Raw genomic sequence first — 24,922 nt, 5'->3', positions numbered from 1 at the left:
ATTTATGGGGTGGCTGGGTGGTTGAGCATCTGCCTTTGGCTCAAGGGTGATCCTGAGGTCCTGGGATTGAGTCCCATATTGGGCTCCCTGCAGGTAGCCTGCTTCTTCCTCTTCCTCTCTCCATGTCTCTCATGAATGAATAAATAAAATCTTTAAAAAAAAATAAGTTTTATTTGTGAGAGAGAGAGCATGTGCGCACATACATGTGTGTGCATGAGTGAGCAAGCATGAGCTGATTGAGGGGGTAGAAGGAGAAGGAGAAGCAGACTCCCTGCTGAGCAGGGAACCTGATGCAGCACTGGATCCCAAGACCCTGAGATCACGAGCTGAGCCGTAGTCTGACGCTTCACCCAGATGCTCCATGAGTCACATACTCTTCTGACTGAGCCAGTCAGGTGCCCATTATTTTACGTTTTAAAAAAAAGTTCCTTTAAACTTATTTAGCAAATAAGTCTAATAGATTTTATTATATGATATATATTTTATATATATGTTACAGAGAAAAAGAAGTGAAATAAATTGTTAAGATATTCCTCAGATTCCGACATATTATGTCTGACTCTTCTACATCATGAAGAATTTAGGATTATGGAAATTTCTTTCCTCCTTCCTCTCCCTGTCAGTGTAGGGTCATGTCATTAAGGGTATTAATGATGAAATGTTTCTTGGGGGAATGCTCCATTGTTTTCTCATCAATTTAAAATTCAGTGATTTGGTGCTTCTGAAATTTTCAAAAGCAGTCTAAGTTGTTTAATTTTTCCCTCTTTAAGTACTTTGGGGCTACTGCATGTGGCCACATGTGGGTTGTGCGTTGTCCAGTCTCAGCAGGAAACTCTAACAAAGTTCATCTGCATTTGGTTCTTTTCCTCAAGTTCTGTAAAGCACTTAGAATCATTTGTTTGATGATGAAAACTTACTTCACTAATATCCCATTGCTGTATTTTCTTTCTTTTCTATTATATATACTACATATTATTTCAATTTAGAATTATTTTATAATCTTTTTGAAGACATTTTAAGCAGCAGTTTTAAAAATCAGATACTAGCAACAATACAGTTAAAAGGATGATAATATGAATGGTTATGACCAAATTTATTCTGGACAATGACAACTTCCTTGAGCTGAGAGCAGTTGTAACAGGATACTAATTAAGATGTATTCTAATTTCAGAGAGGTTAAAATGTACAAAACCATGTGTCCTAAGTGGTTTTTTTTTTTTTTTTGAATCACCAGTTGCTTAAAAGGTGGGGAGGGCACTAAGTTGATCTCAGCTCTAGTCTGGTGTACAAGCTTGAGGGGTCAGGTAGCAGAGAATCAGGGTTAAATTGGAGTATGGGCGTCTCCCTAGGATTGAATAACCTCCCTCAGGGTTGAAATAGGGCTAGAAATACCTTCTAGGAAGGGGGACAGATAAATTATTTTTTATTTACTTTTATTTTTTGCCCACCCTGCTGAGTTTTTCTCCTTTTTCTCCTCCCCTCCCAGGGTAGACAAATTAATAGCTGATTATGGACATTAACATATTTTTATTTTGCCTTTTCTGCATTTTTGACTAATTTCTGGTTAATATTTTTATGCAATCTCTACACCCACAACCACAAGATCAAGAGTTGAATGCTCTACCAACTGAGCCAGCTAGGCACCCTGAAGCATTTTTTTTTTCTAGTTAATTATTTTTAGATCTTCTAAATAGAAATAAGAGGGTATTGTGACTTTATCTTGGAGATATTTACAATATATTTATAATATTTATAGTATTTCTCATTTTTAAGCTCTGATGTCTTTTTCCCCCCAGCTTTACTGAGATATAATTGACACATTATATTGTCTAGGTTTAAAGCATGTAGTGTGTTGGTTTGATATGTTTATATTTTGCAAAATGATTACCACCATAGCATAAAATACTTCATTCCATCGCATACTATTTCTTTCTTGTGGTGAGAACATTTAAGATCTAATCTCTTAGCAGCTTTCAAGTGTATAATATGGTATTATGAGTTGTAATCACCTTGCTGTACATTAGATCCCCAGAACTTTGTATCCTTGGACCACATATCTCCCTATTTTTATTTTCCTTGCCTCCCAGCCCTTGGTGACTGCCACTCTATACTCTATTTCTCTGAGTATGGTGTTTTTAGATTCCATATAGAAGTAATACCCTACACTATTTGTCTTTTCCTGTCTGACTTATTTCGCTTTAAGCTCTGATAATATATTTTTTTAATATTTTATTTATTTATGATAGACATAGAGAGAGAGGCAGAGACACAGGCAGAGGGAGAGACAGGCTCCATGCCGGGAGCCCGATGTGGGACTCGAACCCCGGGCTCCAGGATCCTGCCCTGGGCCAAAGACAGGCACTAAACTGTTGAGCCACCCAGGGATCCCCTAAGCTCTGATATTTTAAAATAGCTTTTGAAAGGTCACTTAGGAAATTTATTACTGAGTTATTTTAACTTGATGGTTCAAGATAAATTTTTTTAAAAGAATCACTAGTGTGTAAACATGCTAAACAAAGTGGGGAGAGTTGTAGCAGAAACTATAAGATAGAAAGGGAGGATGCCTATTTTAAGAATCTTTCATATACCTCCTGGTGATTAGAGAGCCATTACAAGGGAATAATATAAATTAAAATGTAAATCTGTTACCCTTCATTTACTCCCTATTGCTCAATGGCTAATGAAGAAGATCCTTAATTTGGTCCCTGGTGCCCTGCATGGTGTGTTCCCACCTATCCGATCAGCTTCATCTTAGACCATGCCCCCTTTCCCCAGATAAACATAAGATGACGGTGAATTGAAATGTAAGGTGGATTTATAAATTTCACTTTGCCTGCTATACTGTTATAAACAGGGATTTAAAAATCCCATTCTGGTGGCTCTAGTTAAGAGGAGCCAGGGAATAAGTAAAAAAACTCTCGCTAGATTCTGGATTGGAATTCTGTATTTACTCTTGATTAATTGTATGGAGATATTTTTCTCTTTAACAGGTTTCTCCACATATAAAAATCTATTGTGAAAATACGGAAAATAATGGCAGCGGAAACACAGACACTGAACTTTGGGCCTGAATGGTGAGTTTTCACAATCTCATCCTGTTGAATATTGGATATAGTACTAGTATAGTAGTAAGGTATTTGTAGAGATGTTGGGTGGTTTATAGCTAACTGTACATGTTTTTGAAACTTTGATTTATCCTAGTTGAAAACAGTGTAGCTTGTCTAGGAATAAATTACATTTGGTTAATGACTGCATTCTGTTTTTAAAACTTTCTTGATCTGGCCATGTAATGATAATGGGATTTTCTTGGTCTGGTTTTGCAAGGATAATGGACTCCTTGCAGTCCCACCACCCTAGCAAATTATTTGCTTTTTCTTTTGAGCCCTTGTCTAGGTGCATATAAACTTTTTCATAAAATTGTAACATTTTTATCTGTATTTGTTTTCTGCTACAATGCTGTTTTGTGAGTGCTGTTCATAGACTTGTTTGAAAACAGTTTTTATTGAATTACTATTTGAGTTTTATTTTATTGATGGGCCAGGGAGGTGGTCCAGAATTATACTGGCTATTAACTGTAGCCCATCTAAGATTGATATAGCATTTGCCATAATAACAATTAATTGACCTTTGAGTCTCTTACAGATGTGTTTGGACCCTGAATATGGAATTCTCATGGAATTTTGAGATCCATCACATTGTAGTGTGACTTTTTTCCCCTCTTCTTTTCCCCCCAATGTTGGTGATTGAAGATCCTCTCATCAGTGGCATGAATAGTTGTTTTTTCTATTCAAATCTTGAGCCAGAGGCAGTGTATATAAAGTGGATACATTGGAATGGTATCGTAAACATTCTTGATTGTTCAGGTGAAATATGATTCAGGCTTCTGTAGTAACTCACTGCTTGAGGACACTTACTGACTTATTTTATGCATTTATTTTTATATGTAATTCCTAAATTTTCTTGGCCCCTTATAGCTAGCATTTGGAGACTGAGGAGAAATCACTACTTGAAGTTCTAAGAACTGATGCAGCTTCTCTACTTTGAGAATTTATTTTGGAAACGTTGACTTAATTAATGCTGTACCTATTTGAGGTCTTAGTTTGTATTTTAAAAACAATTTTATTACCATATCTATATATGTTTCTAAAGAAATTAAGAGATTACAAGTAAGCCAGAGGAAGGTAACATCACCATAATTTTACAGTCCATGATAACCACTGTAAATAGGTTAGTTTATTTTTCCAGGTGGTTTTATGTATGCTTATTTGTATATATGTACATTATTTTCACAAAAACGGGATCATACTGTACATTCAGCTTTGTAACCTGCTTTTAAAGAATAACCACATGAAAAGTATCTTTTTTTAATCAATAAATGTTTTCTATTATCTTAAATGGTGGCATTGTATGATGTACCATTATTTATTTAACTAGTCTAGATGTAGCATATGTAGGCTGTTTTCAGCTTTTCATTATAATGAAAATATTTTTGATGAAATTCTTGTAGCTAACCTTTATTCACAACTTAATAACTTTCTTTATAAGGTGGTTTTAAATCCATATAGCTCACTTTGTAAATCATTTTGTGTGTAACTCTTCTGCCTTTATCTAGAATTTGTAACTGCTTCTCTTTTGTATTTACACACTTTCTTTCATTGTAAAAAACATGATTAAAATTGTCAGCTAATTTAAAGAAGTTGCCCCCTTCCCCCACCTCACCCTTTAAGAAAGAGACAACACCAGGAACTTAGCTTAAACCAAAAAAAACAAAAAACAAACAAAAAAAAAAACCTGCTGGAGATGTTCTAGAGTCAGAACACATTTAGCTTGATGTCCTCTACCATAGATTGGTAAACTGTGACCCGTGGGTCTATAAATAAAGTTTTTATAAGTGCAATTTTATTGAACACTGCCACACCCATTTTTTTCCCATATTACCTGGCTGCTTTCATACTATAGTGGCAAGGGAGTAGTTACAACAGAGGCCATCTGGCTCAAAAAGCTTAAATATTTACTCTCTGGCCTTCTACAGAGAAGTTTTTTGGCCCCTGCCCTAAACCATGGGTTCCCAGTCATTTCAGTGTGTCAATGACCCAGTCTATCAATAGCGCCGTACATTTTTTCATTGGTACGCTGAAGTTTTTTGTTTGATCAGTCCAAGTTTTGTACAAAATTTGAATTGGAGTAACTTTATTAGAGAACATTTACTAGTCTCATGCTTAAACAAAACAGTAGCTTTACCTAATTCTTACCAACTGCAGGCATTTTTAGAGCTTAGGAGCCTTCCCATGGTCATTTGAAGTGCCGTTAAACTGAGGAGTGGAGGTACTAAGTAGGCACACTATCTGTTTGGTATCATCTATCAAATTTTTTTCTGGCAAAGGGAATATATGAGACCTTTAAGTAACTCAGATAATCCTGAACTAGAAAGCTGCAATGTGAATAGAAGCTGCTGTATTTCTCTGCATGTAATATTACATTCATTGTGGAGCTTGAGGTAAGGAACTGTCTGGAATACTTGAGAATCAAAGTTTAGAGTGATTGCATTCCGTCAGGGTGTAATTCTGAACCATAGAGAAACATTTAGTGATACTTTATTCTATTTATTAAGATCATTATTTTTATTATGATGTAAGACAAATGTTCAATAAGAGATGAATGAAGAGATTTACTGGTACTTGGGACAGTAGTAAAGTTGGGAGAGTGTTGAAAATTGTGGTAAAGACAGACCATGAATGACCATATAAGTGGACTTTTTAAGGTAGGTCTGTGAAAGCATTAGATCTTAGCTCATTTCTATGTTTAGAATAAAGAAATGTATTATATAATCACCAATTTAAAAAAGTGTGATAGATTTAACAGAGGAGTAAATAGTTTTTAGGAATAAAACAATAGTTTTTTTTTTTTTTAAAGATTTTATTTATTCATGAGATACACACAGAGAGAGAGAGAGAGAGAGGCAGAGACATACACAGAGGGAGAAGCGGGCTCCATGCAGGAAGCCCGATGTGGGACTCCATCCCTGGACTCCAGGATCATGCCCTGAGCGGAAGGCAGATGCTTAACCGCTGAGCCACCCAGGTGTCCCCAAAGCAATAGTTTTTACTCACATGTTACCATCTTACACCTCTCTTGACTATCTATACAAGACCTTCCCCCTTATTCCCTGCCTCCCTTCTCTGATTAGTTTTTTCATCATGGTCTATTCCTTTATCCAAATAGAACATGGCAAATATTTTACTCACTTATTCTCTTTATTATTTCTATCCCATCCTCCAGCTCCCACTAGACTGTGAGCTCCACTGAGGGCAGGTCCTTTGGTCTCGATTTTTGTACAATTTATTCACTGCTGTATCTCCAGTTCCTTCATTATAGTAGGTACTCAATAAATATTTGTTCAATGAGTGAATGAATTTTTGGAAAGTAAAGTTGATTTTAATGTTTTGTTGTTATAAATATGTGTGTACATCCTTGAACCATTTTGTTTGTACTGCTGTTTATTTATTTTGGAATAATTCCTTGGAAGTGGAGTTATTAAATCAAAAATTTCATTTTTAAGTCTTTGGATGATGTATGTTATGGGCAGATTGACTACCAGAAGGATTGTGTGAATTTAATTCCCATTCCCTGCCTGTTTACCTCACCCTTGACAAAACACTAAGTACTACCTTAAGAAAAACAATTTTTGTTTTGTTTTGTTTTAAATCTGGTAGATTCAGGTTTTTTGGAATTTTTTATTTCACTAACAGAGTAATTCATACTTATTCTGGGAAACCTTGGAGGAAACAGTAGTACAAAAAGAAAAATAAAATATCTAAATTATCCTTAATTTTACCATCCAAAGAACCATTGCTAACATTTTGGGTTGTATCCTCCTATTCTTTTCTTTTTTTTTGCAAATGTTTGTATGTATATTTAACGACATTTTGAAAAAACAGTTTTATTTTGGGGATTTTTTTTTCTTTGAGGATTATAAACAGATAAATTAGATGGTAAAGGAATTTGGCATGGGGGAATAATTGCAGATATTTATTTGGGGATTTTTTTTTCTTTGAGGATTATAAACGGATAAATGTAGATGATAAAGGAATTTGGCATAGGGGGAATAATTGCAGATATTTACCTGGCTTTATGGGGAAGGAACCAACGAATCTCCTTTAGATTTTCTTCTATCCCATCTCCTCCATGGCTTTAGGGAAGTTTTCTCAGGTCTTTACTTGCAAAAAAGTGAGGCACCTCTTTACCCCAAAGCACTTTATTTATACCTATGTGAAAGTAGCTACATCTTTATGTTGTGTGTCTGTGTTTACTCAGAAAAGAACAAAAGAAAGGCGTTGTACTTCTCAATTTTGGTAAGCCCATTGTTTACCTTAGCTTGCCGAACATAGGCACTTAGTAAATGTTGGATGAAGGCATTTGAGTCTTATGGGGTGGGGCAAAATGAGGGCAAAGAAGGAAAACTTGACATTGCTAGCTTACTAGTATCATCTTTGTGGGCTTGTGGGTAAAATGAGCAAAATTCTGGAGAATGGAATGCATTATTCATCCCAGTTTTCAAAAAGAGTGAAAGACATCTGTGTGGTCTGGAGGGATAAATAATTCAATATTATTGAGAGGTGTATTTTAGAAGAGAGTATTAAGATTTGCTTAGAAAACATTTCTCATGTGCCTCCTGTGTTCTGTGTCTTGTGTTAGGTTCTGAGGCAACAAGGTTGAAATGACCTGGTACCTGCTTTTGAATGATGTAGTGGGGAAGCTGACACTAAATAATTTCACTATAATATCAATGTGTAAAGGAAGTGTAGTGAAGTATAGGATATTGAGCTACTTATTTGATGTCTGTAGATCTCTCATCCTTCATACTTTTCCAAAACTGAGCTCATGAGTTTTACTGTTTTTATTAATTTATTCATTCATGAGAGAGAGAGAGAGAGGCAGAGACTTAGGCAGAGGGGGAGAAGCAGGCTCCCCATAGGGAGCCCGATACAGGACTGGATCCTCTATCCCAGGACCATGCCCTGAGCCGAAGGCAGACACTCAACCGCTGAGCCACCCAGGCGTCCCGAGTTTTACTGTTTTAAATTTCTTCTTTTGTTTAATATTAAATACCACAGTCTGCCATTAGCTCAAGCTCGAAGTCTTGGAGTTACCCTGGGTCTTTCTTTTACTTCTATATCTCTACATCTAGTCCATCACAGTGCTATGTCAGCTTCATCTCCAACATATCTCTTGAATCTGTTAATTTCTCTCCACCTGCATTGCTGTCACCCTAATATGATTACAGGAGTGGCCTAATGTTTTCTGGTTTCCATTCTTCTCATTGTTCTTCCTATAGTAATCTTAAAATATAAATTGGGTCAGGTTTTTCTCCAAAATCCTTTAGTAACTGTATGTCTGTACTGTTTATTACCTTTTCCTTCCCCTAGCCAGTTAACTCCGTTAAGGCTCAGCAGGTACTTGTGTGTAGCCAAGATCTTGAGGATTTCTGTTTCTCCTCTTTTCCCCTTATTCTCTTTCCAGCTACCCTCCATCCTCCTCATTCTGACTCTTCCTTTTCCTTCCACTTAACCTCTCTGCTCCTGCAGCAGCCTTCCCCTCTCCCAAGTGAAAATGGCTTGAAAAAATAATCCTGATAGCAGAAAGGACATGTATAAAGACAAAGGGGTAAGAAATGGCAAGTTTAAGAGAGGAATTCTGAGACATTGTCTTTGCTATAGTGTGAAATGTGTGAGAGATGAGCTTGGAGGCAGCCTTTTTGCGTTAAGAAGCTCTGGTTTTATTTGATCGTTATATGCCAATAAACAGTTGTTAATCAGGGAACACCTTATTCAGGCTTGCATTTGAAATATGTTTGTAGTAGTGTGGAGTCTGAACAGTGACTAGCTATATCACTTAGGATGGTGTTGTAGCAGTCCAGGTAAGAAAGAAAAGTGTGGACAATAATGGATTAGTTGATCCAGGGGATGGCTTAAGAAATTCAGGATCTAAAACTGGAGGATGTGGTAATTGGGTATGGAAGATGGTAGAAGGTGAGGAGTAAAGGATGATTCCCAGACTTTTTTTTTTTTTTTCAGATTTTATTTATTTATTTATTCATAAGAGACAGAGGCAGAGACATAGGCAGAGGGAGAAGCAAGCTCCCTCCGGGGAGCCTGATGCAAAACTCGATCCCAGGATCCCGGGATCATGACCTCTGGTCAGCCACTGAGCCACCCTGGTGTCCTTGATTCCAGACTTTTAATTCTGTGGTTGAGTAGATGGTGGGCTCCTTTATTACTCACCTTAAGGTGATAAGGGGGGTTGGGATGAATCAGCTGATGAGTAGGGCTTGGGACATGTTAAAGCTAAAGCTATGGGGTCTCTAGGTGGTTGAATGTGGAAGTCTTAAACTCTAGGGAAGTCAGAGCTGGAATTGAGAATCAGGAGCTTACCCAGAAATGGTTTTTGACCCCTACATCTTCACATATCTACATTGACATTCCAAATTGCTTTCATAAGCTGAAGTTTGGATTTGGGACAGTAATTAATACGTGAAGACCTTGGGGTATCATGGAGTTTTAGAAGGTCCTGCTAATGCTATCAGTTACTACTACTCATACTAGACCTAGGCCTCTTGTGTTAAACAGATCTCAGTATGACCATAAAGGTGAAGGTGACACGGATAGGAAGCTGCCCCTTAGATTTGTGTGGGTTATTGATGAATTCTACTGGAGCAGTGGAGTTGTAGGGGAGAAGCCATATTATGCTGGTGTGGTTTTGTTGTTTGTTTGTTTCTTTTTTTTGCACTAGGTTTTGAAGTGACCTGGAAGTGCAGATGTGGAGATGGTTCTGAAATGAAGAGGAAAGATGAGCAATGATGCATAACTGGGGGGGGGGGGGGTGCTGCATTACAGGAGTTTTAAACATATCACTATTAGATATATTTAGAGACTAAGGGGAAAGCAAATAGGAGGGATTAAATTTCTAGAAGAGAGAGTTGTATGGAGCAAGACCCAGGAGAGGTTAAAAATCACTGGTGGGAAAAAAAAAATCACTGGTGGGTTTTTAGGGAGGGATATTACCAAGTATGTTTTTAGCTTTTCCAGATATGTGTAGGTGGGGAAGGACTTGAAACAGGATTTGTCGATTATTGAGTAGAGCACAGTTCTCCTTATTCAGCCTATCTTAGTTTGAATTACTCTCAGTTTTCCTTGGTCTGTTCTTTTCACAATATCTGGAGGAATCTCTTGAGAGTGCACTCCGGTTACGTTACTCTTAATAGATCTGGTGCCCATAAGAAGTATTTGGTGCTTGACATTGGACATTCAATCCTTGGGCAGCAGGACGTGGGGGTCCATTGGAAGGGAACCAGGGTCATGAGTGGATTTGAAACCTTATGAGGAACAGATGAAGAAATTAGTAATGTTGAGCCATGAGAAGGAAAAGTCATGAGACAGTGTGACTATTTGCTGGTACCCAAGTGATTTTCATTCCAAAAAGCACCTAGTTGTGCCCTCTAGTGGTAGAAACTATTGGCGAGCATACTGGTTTAGTATAAGAAAGATATTTTAACAAAATTTTTTTCTAAAGATTTTATTTTTTAATTTATTCTAGACAGCGTGTGAGTGGGGGGGAGGGACAAAAGGAGAGTGAGAATGAGAGCTTCAAGCTGACTCCCCGCTGAGCATGCAACCCAATGTGGAGCTTCATCCTGCAACTCTCAGATCATGACCCCAGCTGAAATCAAGGGTTGGACACAATCAGCTGAACCACCTAAGCACCCCTAAATATTTTTAGTCAAAACCTATATATATTTTAAAATTAATGTTTGGCAGACTAAATGTTGGCTATTTTAAATAAAAATTTGAGATTTTGTTCTTTTTAGTCATGAAAACTTAAGTTTGAGTCTTTGTTTTGCTGGCTGTAAATGTGGGCAAGTTGTGTAACCCTCGTCTGTTAATTGGGGTTGTCGTGAAGCTGAAATAAAATGAGGCACTGCATGTGTAAAATTCACAACCTCAGTTCTCAGTGGATATTAATTCCACTTCTTCAGGAAAAAAGCCCAACTTTACATGAATTGGATGGAAAGCAGTTTCCTGGAAGGTTCGTCAGCAGTGGTTGGATCACTTCTTCATGGGCATGTTTTATTTGGTTGTCCCAACCTGTCTTACAGGACTTGGACTAAATGACTTCCAAGTCCAGGAGTAACTGAAAAGAAAACAAAAGATCAGTTATTAGCAATAAGCACTCCCAGCACCCAGATTATACTTTTAATATGCACTAGAGAGAATCAGGCTCCCTGGAGAAATGGCTAATTCTAAATCTGAGACAAGAAATAATACAGGTTATGCCTGAAACATACTGATATATCAGGAAGAAAATAAGCTGTTAAAGACCCTTAGGGTTGTGTCAGAAGCATTTAGGAGAGCCAATCTGAATAGTCTCCCATTGGTCAAAGGTAAGACAATTTGCAGGGTACCTGACCTGCTTGCTCAGTCAGTGGAGCATTTGACTCTTGATCTCAGGGTTGTGAGTTAGGTGTCCAGCCTAATTAAAAAAAAAAAAAAAGAGAGAGAATTTGAATATTGTTAAGAATAATTGTTAAGAATAATTAGTTAAGAATAATTTAACTTTAATTAAAAATAATTTGTTACCATTGGAAGATGCTAGTAAATTAAGTCCCTATTTTGAAAACCAATTGAAAAGAATCAAGACTTTTTTCTTTTTTCCTATATTAACTATACTATTGGGTAACAATACCAAAAAGTATGAGAGAGAAGCTTCTCCTTATAGAAATACTCCGGCTAATAAATAAGGAATGATAGAATATAGTCACTTTGTAACCTTGTATTTATTAATGAATAAATTTAGGGACCTAGGCCTTGGTTATCAGAGACTGCTAGACTCAAAAAACCAACGAGGCAGTCTGTGCTTCCTGATGGCAAAACATGGAAGTCTTTCCAAATCTGATCAGGTCTTTATATCCAGTCACCAATGTCATTAATGCAGAGAGCAGAGAAACATGTTACACTATATAGCACAGAGATAAGAATCAGCAAAATCCAGACTAGAAAAAATCCGTATCTTTTAGAACATTCTGAAATATTTAAAAATGAAAAACGTTACTTTAAAAATTCCCTCAAAAAATCTTGAAAGCAATTTCCTTCAAAAAATCTTTGAAAGCATATGATTTCCTTCGAAATAGTATCAGAGTAGGGTTAGATGGAGTGGTAGAAGGAGCAGGGTTGGCCATGGGTTATTGATTTGGGGGCTGGGTGAACAGTATGTGGGAGTTTGTTATATAATTCTTGGTATTTTTATATATGTTCAAAATTGTCCATAAATGTTAAAAAAAAAGTGGGTAGAAAGATAAGATAGAAACATTGAAAAAAGACCCTATAGTCTTTTACTAATATGTCCTCCCGCCTTTTCTGGAATTATATTGTACATGTAAACATATTTTTATATTTATGTGTATATAATTTTTGGATAATATGCAAGTAATGCTCTTTTATTTCATATTTTTAAAAGTGTATAGTGTAGATCATTCCCTTTTTTGCTTATGTGAATAAAGCTTAGCAATTTTGGGAATATATTTTATTTATTTATTTTTTAAAGATTTTATTTGTTCATGAGAGACAGAGAGAGAGAGAGAGAGAGAGAGGCAGAGACACAGGCAGAGGGAGAAGCAGGCTCCATACAGGGAGCCTGACCTGTGACTTGATCTGGGGACTCCAGGATCAGGCCCTGGGCCGAAGGCAGCACTAAACCGCTGAGCCACCCAGGCTGCCTGGAGAGTGTATTTTAATGCTTCTGTTGAATTTTCCTTTAGGCTAAATCTGAAGTAAAGTATCTTAGTGCCTTTTATTCTTGATACTTACTATATAGAACTTCAGGCAGCCCTCAAATAAGGAGTTATTGCTCATAGTTTTGCTCTGCTGTTTGACACAGTGCTGCAGTGGGATCTTATTTTTGCCATTTTTTGCTGAGGTTGCCCTACCTTTTTTTTTTTTCTTTCTTTTTTTTTTAAATAAAAGCATCTTACAAATATTTCCCTTTCCCAAGTTCCATTCCTCTTAGGGTATATTTTTATTTTTTCCTAGCAGTAAATATGGCTCAATTTTTTTTCTTACACTTTCACCCTTCACTGCATTTTCAAATTCAGTGCACTGATTCTTAGTTGCTTTCAGTAAAAATCATGAAATACTATAGGCATATAAAACTATAAAATTGTAGCATTTCTATACAGCATGAATGAGAAAATAAAATATTGCATTTAAAACACCCTTTATACTCTCCTTCCCTTTGCAGATAGAACCTTCTCTTGAATTTTATATTTGTCAATTCATGTTTGTTTTTATACTTTTGCTATGCTTTATAGTGTTTTTAAACAGTATAAATTTATTTGCAGGTTTACATGTATATCTTTTTATAGGCTTCTATGTTTGCTTTTTCTTTTATATAGAATACTTTGTTATTTAACAAATATTAATGTTTTATTAAATGTTAGCAGATCATTCTTTGAAGTGGTTGTTTCATTGCAATCCTACAGAAACTACTTGAAAATTTCCATTGTTTTACATCCTTAACAACAATTGGTATTCCAGATTTGTTAATTGGTACCGTCAGATTCATTAGTTCTTATTAATCTAATATGTATAAGGTGATTCTTCAGTTTCGTTTTAATCATGTTACTTTTATGATTTCGAAAAAGTGTCCCCTCTTCACTCCCAGACTTCTCAGGAACATGCCATCATATTTTTTAAGTAAGGAATTGCCACAGGGTTGACACTTCATTTTCATATTTTATGTTTCTCCTATTCTAGGCTCCGAGCTCTATCCAGTGGTGGGAGTATCACGTCCCCTCCTCTTTCTCCAGCTTTGCCGAAGTATAAGTTAGCAGACTATCGTTATGGTCGAGAAGAAATGTTAGCACTTTTCCTTAAAGATAACAAGGTAAAAAAACAAAGTAAAGAATTTAGAATTATGAATGAGATTTCAGGGTATGTATGGTGATGTATTGATAGATGAGGTACCTATAATTTTTCTCTTTTTCTTGGCTTTGAAACCTGCAGTAGTTGACAGAGAATCTTCTAAGTGTAAGGAGCTCTGTATTTCTTAGAGAAGACCTAGGATTTTGTTACAGGAGTGGAAAGCTTCATGGAAACAGGAAAATCTTCAGCACTTAATACTTTGTCTAATTTCCTCCTAATGTCTCCTTCATGTCTAGTTCTATCCCAGTTTGCTGGCTGAGAAATGCCATCACCTTGCACCTCTTACTCTTCAATTGGAAGTTAGGAGTGAGAAGAGGAGCTGTTTCTCTTCTTCCCCTTTTTGTGTTAACTATAAACAATTTTTAGTGGAGAGAACATGTTAAAATATATCACAGTTGTGTCACTTCTAAATGATCGAAACCAAAACAGTGTGTAAAGTACACTTACTATCTGACTAGTGAGAGATAATATTTTCCATTTTTAAAATATACTTTGTTTTTACTATTAATGGATTGGGGATCTCAAATTTTAATGATGATTGCTAAAGACAAATTGTTTGTGAAACTCTTTAGTACCTTGTTCCTTGAATTAAATATGGGGATTTTTACTCTTCCACTGTGCACTCTGGAATACCAGAGTTAGTGCTGTATATCAAATCTGAATGTGGTGATCTGATGGGAGGAAGAGGAAGTGACTGGGGTTTTTAATACTTGACCCTCTGAGAATATGTAAGTACTGCTGAAGGTAATTGTGGTTGACAAAGCTTTACTCCATATTTATAATAAACAGCAAGAGATAAACCAGACAGTATTTTTTCTTGTTTTATAGTTTTTGTGATTAGAGGGACAGCATTAATTTCATGGTCATATTTTTGGTCATACAGATACCTTCAGACCTTCTGGATAAAGAATTTCTGCCTATTCTACAGGAGGAGCCCCTGCCTCCGTTGGCTCTTGTACCCTTTACAGAAGAAGAACAGGTTTGTGACTAGCTTTGAGCCTTAGGTCAAAACCTTATTGCTTTCCATTGAGTCATGAAAATAGGAAGTTACTAGTTAGGCCCTAAGGCGCTCCATCCCCACAGGTCTGCTTCCTTCTTTCTGTTTTTGCGAAAGTGTGGATTAGTTGATGAGATTCTGTTTTAGTTCTGAGGCTTTTTGAGTGTTTTATAGAGGTGAGCAAATGTTTCTAGATTCTTGAGGATGGGAACCTTATAATTTATTTGAGTAGAGAGAGAGCTATTTTTGGGGGGAGATAGGGGCTTCTTTTCAGAAAAATGTTGTTTTTCAGAAGTAATTAGCAACCTGGATTCTCTTGAATGCATTCTACCACTGAAGGAAAATACAGATCTTCAGCCCAATATGTGCTTAATAATGGGTTCTCTGTCACCAATTTTTGTTTATGATGTTGTGAGAAAGTTAGATTTTGGGGCTGGAAAGTAGATTTTGTGTTGTCTTTATTTATGGTGTGTTGTTTCCAAACATAAATAAGAGTTTCTGATTTTAAGGAACTTATGGTAATTGTTGTAAAACGGAAAAATAAGAACTTTATTGGAATGCTGGAAGGCCATTTTATTAATTCATTTATCTTTTAGAGATTTATTTATTTATTTTAAAGAGAGTGTGTGCTTGCACAAGGGTGGGGAGGGGCAGAGAGAGAAGAAGTTAATCCCAAGCAGAGTGCATGCTGAGTGTGGAGCCTGGCATGGGGCTTGATCCCACTACCGTGAGATCGTGGCTTGAGCTAAAACCAAGAGTCAGACGCTCAACCAACTGAGTCACCCAGGCATCCACGGAATGCCACTTTATTTATTTATTATTTATTGGAGACAGAACAAGAGTATGAGGTGGATGAGGAGCGAGGGAAAAGCAGACTCACAGCTGAGCAGGGAACCTGGGGAGGGCTTGATCCCACGACCCTGCGATCATGACCTGAACTGAAGGCAGACACTTAACTGACTGAGCCACCCAGGAACCCTGGAATGCCACATTAAATGAAGAATCCTAATTTCTTTTCTTTTCTTTCTTTTTTTTTTTTCAAAACAGATTTCTTGAGGGGCACCTGGGTGGCTCAGTCAGTTAAGCATCTGCCTTCAGCGCAGGTCATGATCTCAGGGATCTGGGATCCAGCCTGTGTCAGGCTCCCTGCTCAGTGGAGAGTCTTCCTCTCCCTCTCCTTTTACCCCTCCCCCACTCCCTGCTCTTGCGCGCGCGCGCGCGCTCTCTCTCAAATAAATACATAAATAAAATCTTTAAAAAAACAAAAATACAGCTTTCTTGGGACAAAATTCGCATGTCATAATGTTCACTCTTTTAAACTATACAGTTTAGTGGGTTGTATAACCATGAGTTGTATAACCACCACAACTGTCTTATTCCAGAACATTTCATCATTACTTTTTGCAATAACCCTGGATGTTTCCTTTACACTCTTGCCATAGTTTGCAGGAGGAAATCACTCTATTAAGAAAGAGATGCTTATTAGAAGCTCTCTGTTACAACTATGCTAAGTTCTAAGAAAGGTGTGATATTAATCTTTTGTGATTTTCATTGCCAGTGTCATAAACAGTTTTTGTTTTGTTTATAACTTCTTCTGAACTAGGTTAGTTTTGTCTTTATTCATGAAACCCAGTATCATTTAGTATCATCGGTGGATATTTTCATTGTCAAAAGTTGTTTGTTTATTGCTATAAAAAGTACACAAGAAAGAAAGGATACTGTCGCCAGTGATGGCTGAAAATTTCCTTTTCAAAATTGGGACCAGTTTCCTTTTCCTTTTCTTTTTTTTTTTTTATGATTTTATTTATCCACGAGAGAGAGGGGGCGGGGGCAAAGACACAGTCAGAGGGAGAAGCAGGCTCCATGCAGGGAGCCCGATGCAGGACTTGATCCCAGGACTCCAAGATTATGCCCTGGGCCGAAGGCAGGCACTAAACCACTGAGCCACCCAGGGATCCCTAGTTCCCTTTTCAAAAAGATTTGACATATGGCAATATTTTGGTTTAATTTTTCTTAAAAATATTTTTACTATGAAGTCTTTAAAATTGATAAGTATAGAGAATATTATCACAAATACCATTATGTTTATAATTGAGATAGAGAAATCTTAAAATTATTATGTATTTGTGGGGTTTTTTTTTGTTTGTTTTAAAAATAAGATTTCTCATATTGTGGCTGTATTCCACCCTTCTTTCCCAGATATTACTTTGAATTGGATAATTTTTCTCATTCATGTTTTAATATTTTCATTACATGTTTGTATATCCATATGCCATAAAAATTTCATTTTACAGGGTTATACATTTTTTAAAAAGTTTTTAGTATTGTTTTTATTTATTTGACAGAGCGCACAAGTAGGACAAGAGGCAGAGAGAGGGAGAAGCAGGCTCCCCTCGGAGCAAGAAGCCCAATGTGGGACTTGATCTGAGGACCGTGGGATCATGATCTGAGCTAAAGGCAGATGCTTAACTGACTGAGCTACTTAGGCGCCCTTATTGTTATTTTTTAAAGATTTTACTGTTTTTACTTATTTATTTCTAAAGATTTTTATTTATTCACTCGAGAGAGAATGAGAGAGAGAGAGAGAGAACATGCACGCGCATGAGCAGGATGAGGTACAGAGAGAGAAGCAGACTGTCCACTGAGCAAGGAGACCGATGCAGGGCTCAATCCTAGAACTCCAGGATCATGACCTAAGCCGAAGGCAGATGCTTAACTGACTGAGGCACCCCAGGTGCCCCAAAGATTTTATTTTTTTTAATCTCTACACCTGCTGTGGGACTTGAACCTACAATCCTGAGATCACATGCTCTACTGGCTCAGCCAGCCAGGTGTCTCTAATGATTATTTATTTATTTATTTATTTGATTGTATTTATTTATTCGATTATATTTATTTATTCATGATAGATGTAGAGAGAGAAGAGACACAGGCAGAAGGAGAAGCAGGCTCCATGCTGGGAGCCTGACATGGGTCTTGATCCTGGGACTCCAGGATCGCGCCCTGGGCCAAAGGCAGGTGCTAAACCACTGAGCCACCCAGGGATCCCCATAATTTTATTTTTAAGTAATCTCTGCATCCAACATGGAGCTTGAATCTCTAACCCCGAAATCAAGAGTCACTCACTCCACCGACTGAACCAGCCAGATGCTTTTAAAGGGTTATGAATTTTATTATTTTTTTATTTTTTAAAAGATTTTATTTATTCACGAGACACAAGAGAGAGAGAGAGAGAGAGAGGCAGAGACACAGGCAGAGGGAGAAGCAGGCTCCATGCAGGGCGCCTGACATGGGACTTGATCCCGGGTCTCCAGGATCACGCCCTAGGCTGAAAGCGGCGCTAAACCACTGAGCCATCCTGGTTGCCCAGGTTATGAATTTTATATTGAAGATGGCATACAGTAGTTTTTATTCTGTAGTTTGATTTTTTTCTTTCAATAATGAATTTTAGATTTATCTGTGTAGATACACATAGCTTTAGTTAATTCATCCCTTCTGCTTAGTATTCCATGTGTGATAAAATCCAGAGTTTTTCCAGTCTCCTCTGGTTAGAGATTTAGGTGGTTTTGAAATTTTGCTGTTGCAAATTATGCTGCAGTAATTATTCTTAGAACCTGTGTTTTAAAATTGAAATGGTTAGATTTGGTTCTTTGTGTGTGTGTGTGTGTGTGTGTGTGTGTGTGTTTTAAAGGTTTTATTTATTTTAAGAGAGAGCACGAGTGACTGGAAGGGGGCTAGAGGGAGAGAGAATCTTGAGCAGACCCCATGCTGACCCCAGTGTGGGGCTTGATCCCAGGATCCCGAGATCATAACCTGAGCTGAAACCATCATCAGAGGCTCAACAGATTGAGCCACCCAGGCACCCTAGTTCTGTGTGTGTGTGTGTGTGTGTGTGTGTATTTAAGAATTATTTAGTTACTTGAGAGAGACAGACAAAGATAGTGGCAGAGAGTACCAGTGGGGAGGAGAGAGAGAAGCAGACTCCTTGCTGAGCAGGGAGCCTGGCTTGGTACTCCATCCCAGGACCCTGGGATTGTGACGTGGACTGAAGGCAGACACTTAACTGACTGAGCCACCCACATACCCTTTTTGGTGTCTCTTTAAACACACAGATGTGGGTGATGTAATGTGAGTAATGCTACATTAGTTTCTATAGTAATTTAAGCCATTTTGCACTGTTACCTCACATATGTGAGGTCTCATTTTTTTTATGCAACCCTCTAGCTCTTGATTTTTACAGTTTGGCCAAAACAGTGGCTGTGATAGTTGTGTGTGACTTTTTTTTTTTTTTTTTTTTTTGTATTTCACTAGTCACTACCAGCTTGAGTACCATTTCATATCCCTGTGGCCATTATGGTTTTTGATTTGGTTGTGTTCTTTGTCCATTGTTTTACTGGGTTGTCTTTCTTGTTGATTTTACAATTTCTTTATATTTTCTTTAACATCAGTAATATCTGTTTTTTTTAATCTTATTTTTTTTAATAAAAGGTACTCAGGGGTACCTGGGTGGTATAGTTGGTTAAGCAGCTGACTCTTGATTTTGCTTTAGATCATGGTCTCAGGGTCCTGGGTTCAAGCCCTGCGTTAGGCTCTGTGCTCAGTGAGGAGTCTATTTGAGGTTCTCTCTCCCTCTCCCTCTGCCCCTCCCACTCAACGCTTGCTCTCTCTCAAATGAATATTTATATTATATTTATAAAAAAATAAAAGTTACTCATATTTACTGTAGGAAATACAGAAAGGTATATAGGAGAAAAATCTCACCATGTAGAAATTCTTTTAACATTTAGTATGTTTTATTGTAGTCTCTTTCCCTTGTGTATCTTTAGTTGTGAAAATATACCAATACAGACTGAATCCAACAGCATATTAAAAGGATTATACAACCTGACCAAGTGGTACTTATCCCTGGAGTGCAAGGGTGGTGCAACTAACATTAATAAAATGAAGGAAAAACCACTTGATTTTCTAAATTGACACAGAAAAAGTTTTTGACAAAATTCATCACCTTTCCTTTTTTTTTTTTAATTTTTTTTTTAATTTTTATTTATTTATGATAGTCACACAGAGAGAGAGAGAGAGGCAGAGACATAGACAGAGGGAGAAAGAAGCAGGCTCCATTCGGGGAGCCTGATGTAGGATTCAATCCCAGGACCCCAGGATCACAACCTAAGCTGAAGGCAGACACAACCGCTGAGCCACTCAAATTCATCACCTTTCTTTCTTTCTTTCTTTCTTTCTTTCTTTCTTTCTTTCTTTCTTTCTTTCTTTCTTTCTTTCTTTCTTCTTTCTTTCTTTCTTTCTTTCTTTCTTTCTTTCTTTCTTTCTTTCTTTCTTTCTTTCTTTCTTTCTTTCTTTCTTTCTTTCTTTTTATAAATTAATTTTTATTGGTGTTCAATTTACCAACATACAGAAAAACACCCAGTGCTCATCCCGTCAAGTGTCCCCCTCAGTCATCACCTTTCTTGATAAAACTCTCAACTCTTGTTGAACTCACTCTTGTTGAACTCACTCTTGTTCTCAGTGAACAAGAAATAGAAGGGACCTTCATCAATATGATTAAGGGCATTTATGAAAAACCCAGAGCTAACATCATTCTCAGTTGTGAAAGACTGAAAGCTTTTCCCCTAAGATTGGGAACAAGACCAGCTTACTTGCCTTTACTACTGATATCCAACATTGTGCTAGAAGTTCTAGCCAGAGCAGTTAGATGAGAAAAAGAACTAAGAGGCATCCAAATAGGAGAAGTTAAACTGTCTATTTTTAGGTGACATGATGCTATAAATAGAAAATCCTAAACACACAATCTTACATACAAAAAACTATTAGCACTAGTAGATGAATTCACAGTTGTAGGGTACAGGATCAACACCTCACAATAAGTTATTTCTATATGCTAACAATAATAATCTGCAAAAGGAATTATGAAAAGAGTTTCATTTACACAATAGCATTATATGTCAATTTCTTTTTTAATTTTTATTTATTTATGATAATCACACACACACACACAGAGAGAGAGAGAGAGAGGCAGAGACACAGGCAAAGGGAGAAGCAGGCTCCATGCACCGGGAGCCCGACGTGGGATTCGATCCCGGGTCTCCAGGATCACGCCCTGGGCTAAAGGCAGGCGCTAAACCGCTGTGCCACCCAGGGATTCCCACAATAGCATTATAAACAGTAAAATACGTAGTAATGAATTTAACCAAGGAGATGTAAGACTTTTTACATAAAAACTCTAAAATACTTTTGAAAGAAATTAAAGAAGACCTAACTGAGAAGGCATCAGTATTCATTAAGCCTTGGAAGACTTAATATGGCTAATCAGTTTATTGTTTCTGCAGTTCCCATTGAAACTCCAGTGGCTTTTGGGGTAGAAATTGACAAGCTGGTCCTAAAATTCATATGGAATTACAAAGGACCCCAATAGTCAAAATGATTATGAAAAAGAACAAAATTGGAAGGGGCAGCCCGGGTGGCTCAGCGGTTTAGCGCCCCCTTCGGCCTGGGGTGTGATCCTGGAGACCTGGGATCGAGTCCCATGTCGGGCTCCCTGCATGGGGCCTGCTTCTCCCTCTGCCTGTGTCTGTGCCTCTCTCTCTGTGTGTATCTCTTGTGAATAAATAAATAAAATCTTAAAAAAAAAAATTGGAAGACTCATACTTGATTGCAGATTTTTCCACAAAGCCACAGTGAGCAAAACTGCAGTATATAAAAAAACAAGCAAACAAAACTACAGTGTAAGGATAGACATATAGGTCAGTGGAGTAGAAGTACAGAAATAAACCAAATTTTTCCATACACTAAATTGCTTCAAGAAGCTTTGTATGAGGATATCTCTTCTGTTTCACTGATCCATAACTATAGCATTTTACTATTACTTTTGCCATGTTCAGCATTTTTATTTTTCCAGATTTATTTTTTGAATAAAGAATAAATTATGTGGTCTGAAAATAAAAATTTACAGAACAGTATGCAATAGGAAATCGCTTTCCCATCCCTTCCTTCAGCCACAAGTTCCCCTTTCCTAAAGGCAGCAAATGTTAGTAGTTCATTGCGTATTTTTCCGAGGAAATATTAAATATGTCTTCCGCCTTTTATACAAGTGATGGTGTACATTAAGCATTGTTCTGAACTTCCAATATCGAGTATTTGTTTTGAAAAAACTCTACAAACTTGGCAAAATATTTTTATTGTTTTAGTTTGCATTTCTTTGCCAGTGTAAAGTTTTTCAAATGTTTATATTTAAGTTTTTGTTTTTGTCTTTGTTGATTTTTCTTTGAAGAGTAGTCTTTTTCTAGTTTATACTATTTATGTGAGCTAGCCCTAATCCGACCCTGTTTTCTAAATTTTAAAATTGCACTTAATGCTTTAGTATACCAATTTTAATCTTTTGTGAGTATCTTGGAATTTTTTAGGTATTTATACATATTTTTAATAATTTCTTTTTTTTTTTTTAAAGATTTTTATTCACATGAGAGAGAGAAAAAAAGCACGAGTTGAGGGAGGTGCAGAGGGACAAGCAGATTCCCCACTGAGCAGGGAGCCTGACATGGGGCTTGATCCCAGGACCCTAAGATCATGACCTGAACCAAATTCAGACACTTAACTGACTGAGTGACCCAGGAAGCTCCTAAAGTATTTTTTCATGGAGGCCTGGTTTGCATAGATAGCCTGCCAGGGGCCACAGTGTTTTTTGAGCTTTTCATTTTTTTGTTTTTGTTTTTGTTTAACCTAATCTCTACACTCAATGTGGGGCTTGAAATCATGACCCTGAAATCAAGAGTCCCTGCGCTCAACCCACTGAGCCAGCCAGGTGCCCATCTTTTTATTTTTCTTTTAGTTATTTTCTATATTTCTTAGAGTTTAAATGAGCCAGAAATGCTTTTTAATAAGTAGGGAGGAAGACTTGCTTCTAGTTACCAAAACATAATATACTTTTAATCAACAGAATGAATAATTTGATCATCCAGAAATATCGTGTAACACTTTAAGAAGTAAGTTTCAAATAAGTTTTTTGAAAAATCAAAGATTATTCAACAAAGTGCTGCTGGGAACTTGGTTAACAATTTGAAAAAGAGTCAAGTTAAGTTTGCACTATACCTATACAATGAAAGTAGCCCTGGAATGATAAAGTAATAAATCTTCATTCTGCTTTTATAATGGAAAAACTTATTTTAAGGTGCTAATAAGGTCTGGATAGGTATTATAATTATGGTGGTCACAGAAGATCATCAGGATCTATCTTTGAACTCCTTTAACGTTCAGAGGATATCCTGATACTGTTTGGTATCCTTTGTTTATAAAATATGCTGGAATAGGAATGCCTGGGTGATTCAGTCAGTTAAGCCTTAGACTCATGATTTCGGATCAGGTCATGATCTCATTGGTGGTAAGATTGAGCCCCATGTTTGGCTCCATGCCCAGTGGGGTCTGCTTGAAATTTTCTCCCTCTTCTCTTCCCACTTGCATGCATGCATCTTATACTCCCTTTCTCTCATATATATATATATATATATATATATATATATATATATATATATATTTTATTGCTAGAGTAGGACAGTGCTTAAAGCTGGCAAAAGATTCATTAGCATTTTGATGTTGTCCTTTGGATGACCAGGCACCCCCTTTAAGGATTGTTTAGATATTTGAAGACTAGAATTTTACATATTTTTTTTCACCCCATGACCCTTAGCGGGGGAGGTGAATACTTCTAATAACCCAAAATAGCTTCCTGGGATGCCTGGGTGGCTCAGCGGTTGAGCTCCTGCCTTCGGCCCAGGGCGTGATCCTGGGGTCCCAGAATCGAGTCCTGCATTGGGCTCCTTGCATGGAGCCTGCTTCTCTCTCTACCTATGTCTCTACCTCTGTCTTTGTGTCTCTCATGGATAAATAAAATCTTTAAAAAACCAAAATAATAGCTTCTTGCTGCATATATTAAATTTAAATATTAAATTTCCCAAAGTTATCTTTTTTTTTTTTTTTAAGATTTTATTTATTTACTCATGGGAGGCACAGAGAGAAAGAGAAGCAGAGACACAGGCAGAGAGAGAAACAGGCTCCATGCAAGGAGCCCGACGTGGGACTCGATCCCAGGACTCCAGGATCATGCCCTGGGCGGAAGGCAGGCACCAAACCACCAAGTCACCCAGGGATCCCTCCCAAAGTTATCTGAAGTAGATACTTAATCTTTAAAATACAAGTTAAGGGACAGCTGGGTGTCTCAATTTATTAAGCATCTGCTTTCTGCTCGGGTTGTGATCTCAGGGTCCTGGGATCAAGTCCCACATTGGGCTCTCTGCTCAGTGGAGTCTGCTTCTCCTTTTCACTCTCCCTCTGTACTCTCCTCCGACCTCAAATAAATAAAATCTTTTAAAAAATAAAATGCAAGTTAATTTTGTGCTCTTTCTATATATGCATGTGCTTGCATGTATGTATAGACAGACTAGGAAAAAGGTGTTTGTTTTTTTTTTAAAGTTTATTTAAGTAATCTCTACACCCAACGTGAGGCTCAAACTCACAACCCCAAGATCAAGAGTTGCACATTTTTCTGATTGAGCCATCTAGGTGCCCTGGAAAAAAGTTTTCTTTTTTCTTTTTTCTTTTTTTTGGAAAAAAGTTTTCTTAAAGCAAATTTGTTGCTTAAACATCTCGTGAATTGTTTTGGTTTGGGATTTCCCTTGTAGGTATTTTGAGAAGCATGACTCTTTACATAGCTGCTACCTATTTTATATTGTTGTATTTTATTTATTTGACATCAAATTACTTTATGCATTTTGGATAGATAATACATACATTTTATTAAAAAAATTCAAAAAGCACATATAGTGAAAAGCAGTTGTGTAAGTCACCTATTGTTATTCTCACTAACTGTTGTTCCTCAGGAATAGCCACTGTTTCCATTTTCTTGTGTTTCCTCCCAGGGATAGTTAATAAGTCTGCAACTACTTAT

General features: G+C 37.1%; 1 protein-coding gene across 3 annotated transcripts in view; it reads left to right on the top strand.

Annotated features, from left to right (window-relative positions):
- GIGYF2 (GRB10 interacting GYF protein 2) overlaps window positions 1-24,922 on the top strand; it is a 136,626-nt gene that overhangs the window by 24,139 nt on the left and 87,565 nt on the right. For all 3 annotated transcript variants that reach the window (XM_041765802.1, XM_041765801.1, XM_041765800.1), the window contains exons 3-5: window positions 2,991-3,074; window positions 13,806-13,935; window positions 14,857-14,952. In XM_041765802.1, the coding sequence (XP_041621736.1) occupies window positions 3,034-3,074; window positions 13,806-13,935; window positions 14,857-14,952 (267 nt within the window). In that variant the 5' untranslated portion in view covers window positions 2,991-3,033. The remainder of the gene's footprint in view (window positions 1-2,990; window positions 3,075-13,805; window positions 13,936-14,856; window positions 14,953-24,922) is intronic.

This window comes from Vulpes lagopus, chromosome 8, assembly GCF_018345385.1.
Source record: "Vulpes lagopus strain Blue_001 chromosome 8, ASM1834538v1, whole genome shotgun sequence".
Classification (NCBI taxonomy): domain Eukaryota; kingdom Metazoa; phylum Chordata; class Mammalia; order Carnivora; family Canidae; genus Vulpes; species Vulpes lagopus.
Note: the sequence above shows the minus strand (reverse complement) of the source record. Positions and strands in the feature narration are given on the sequence as shown.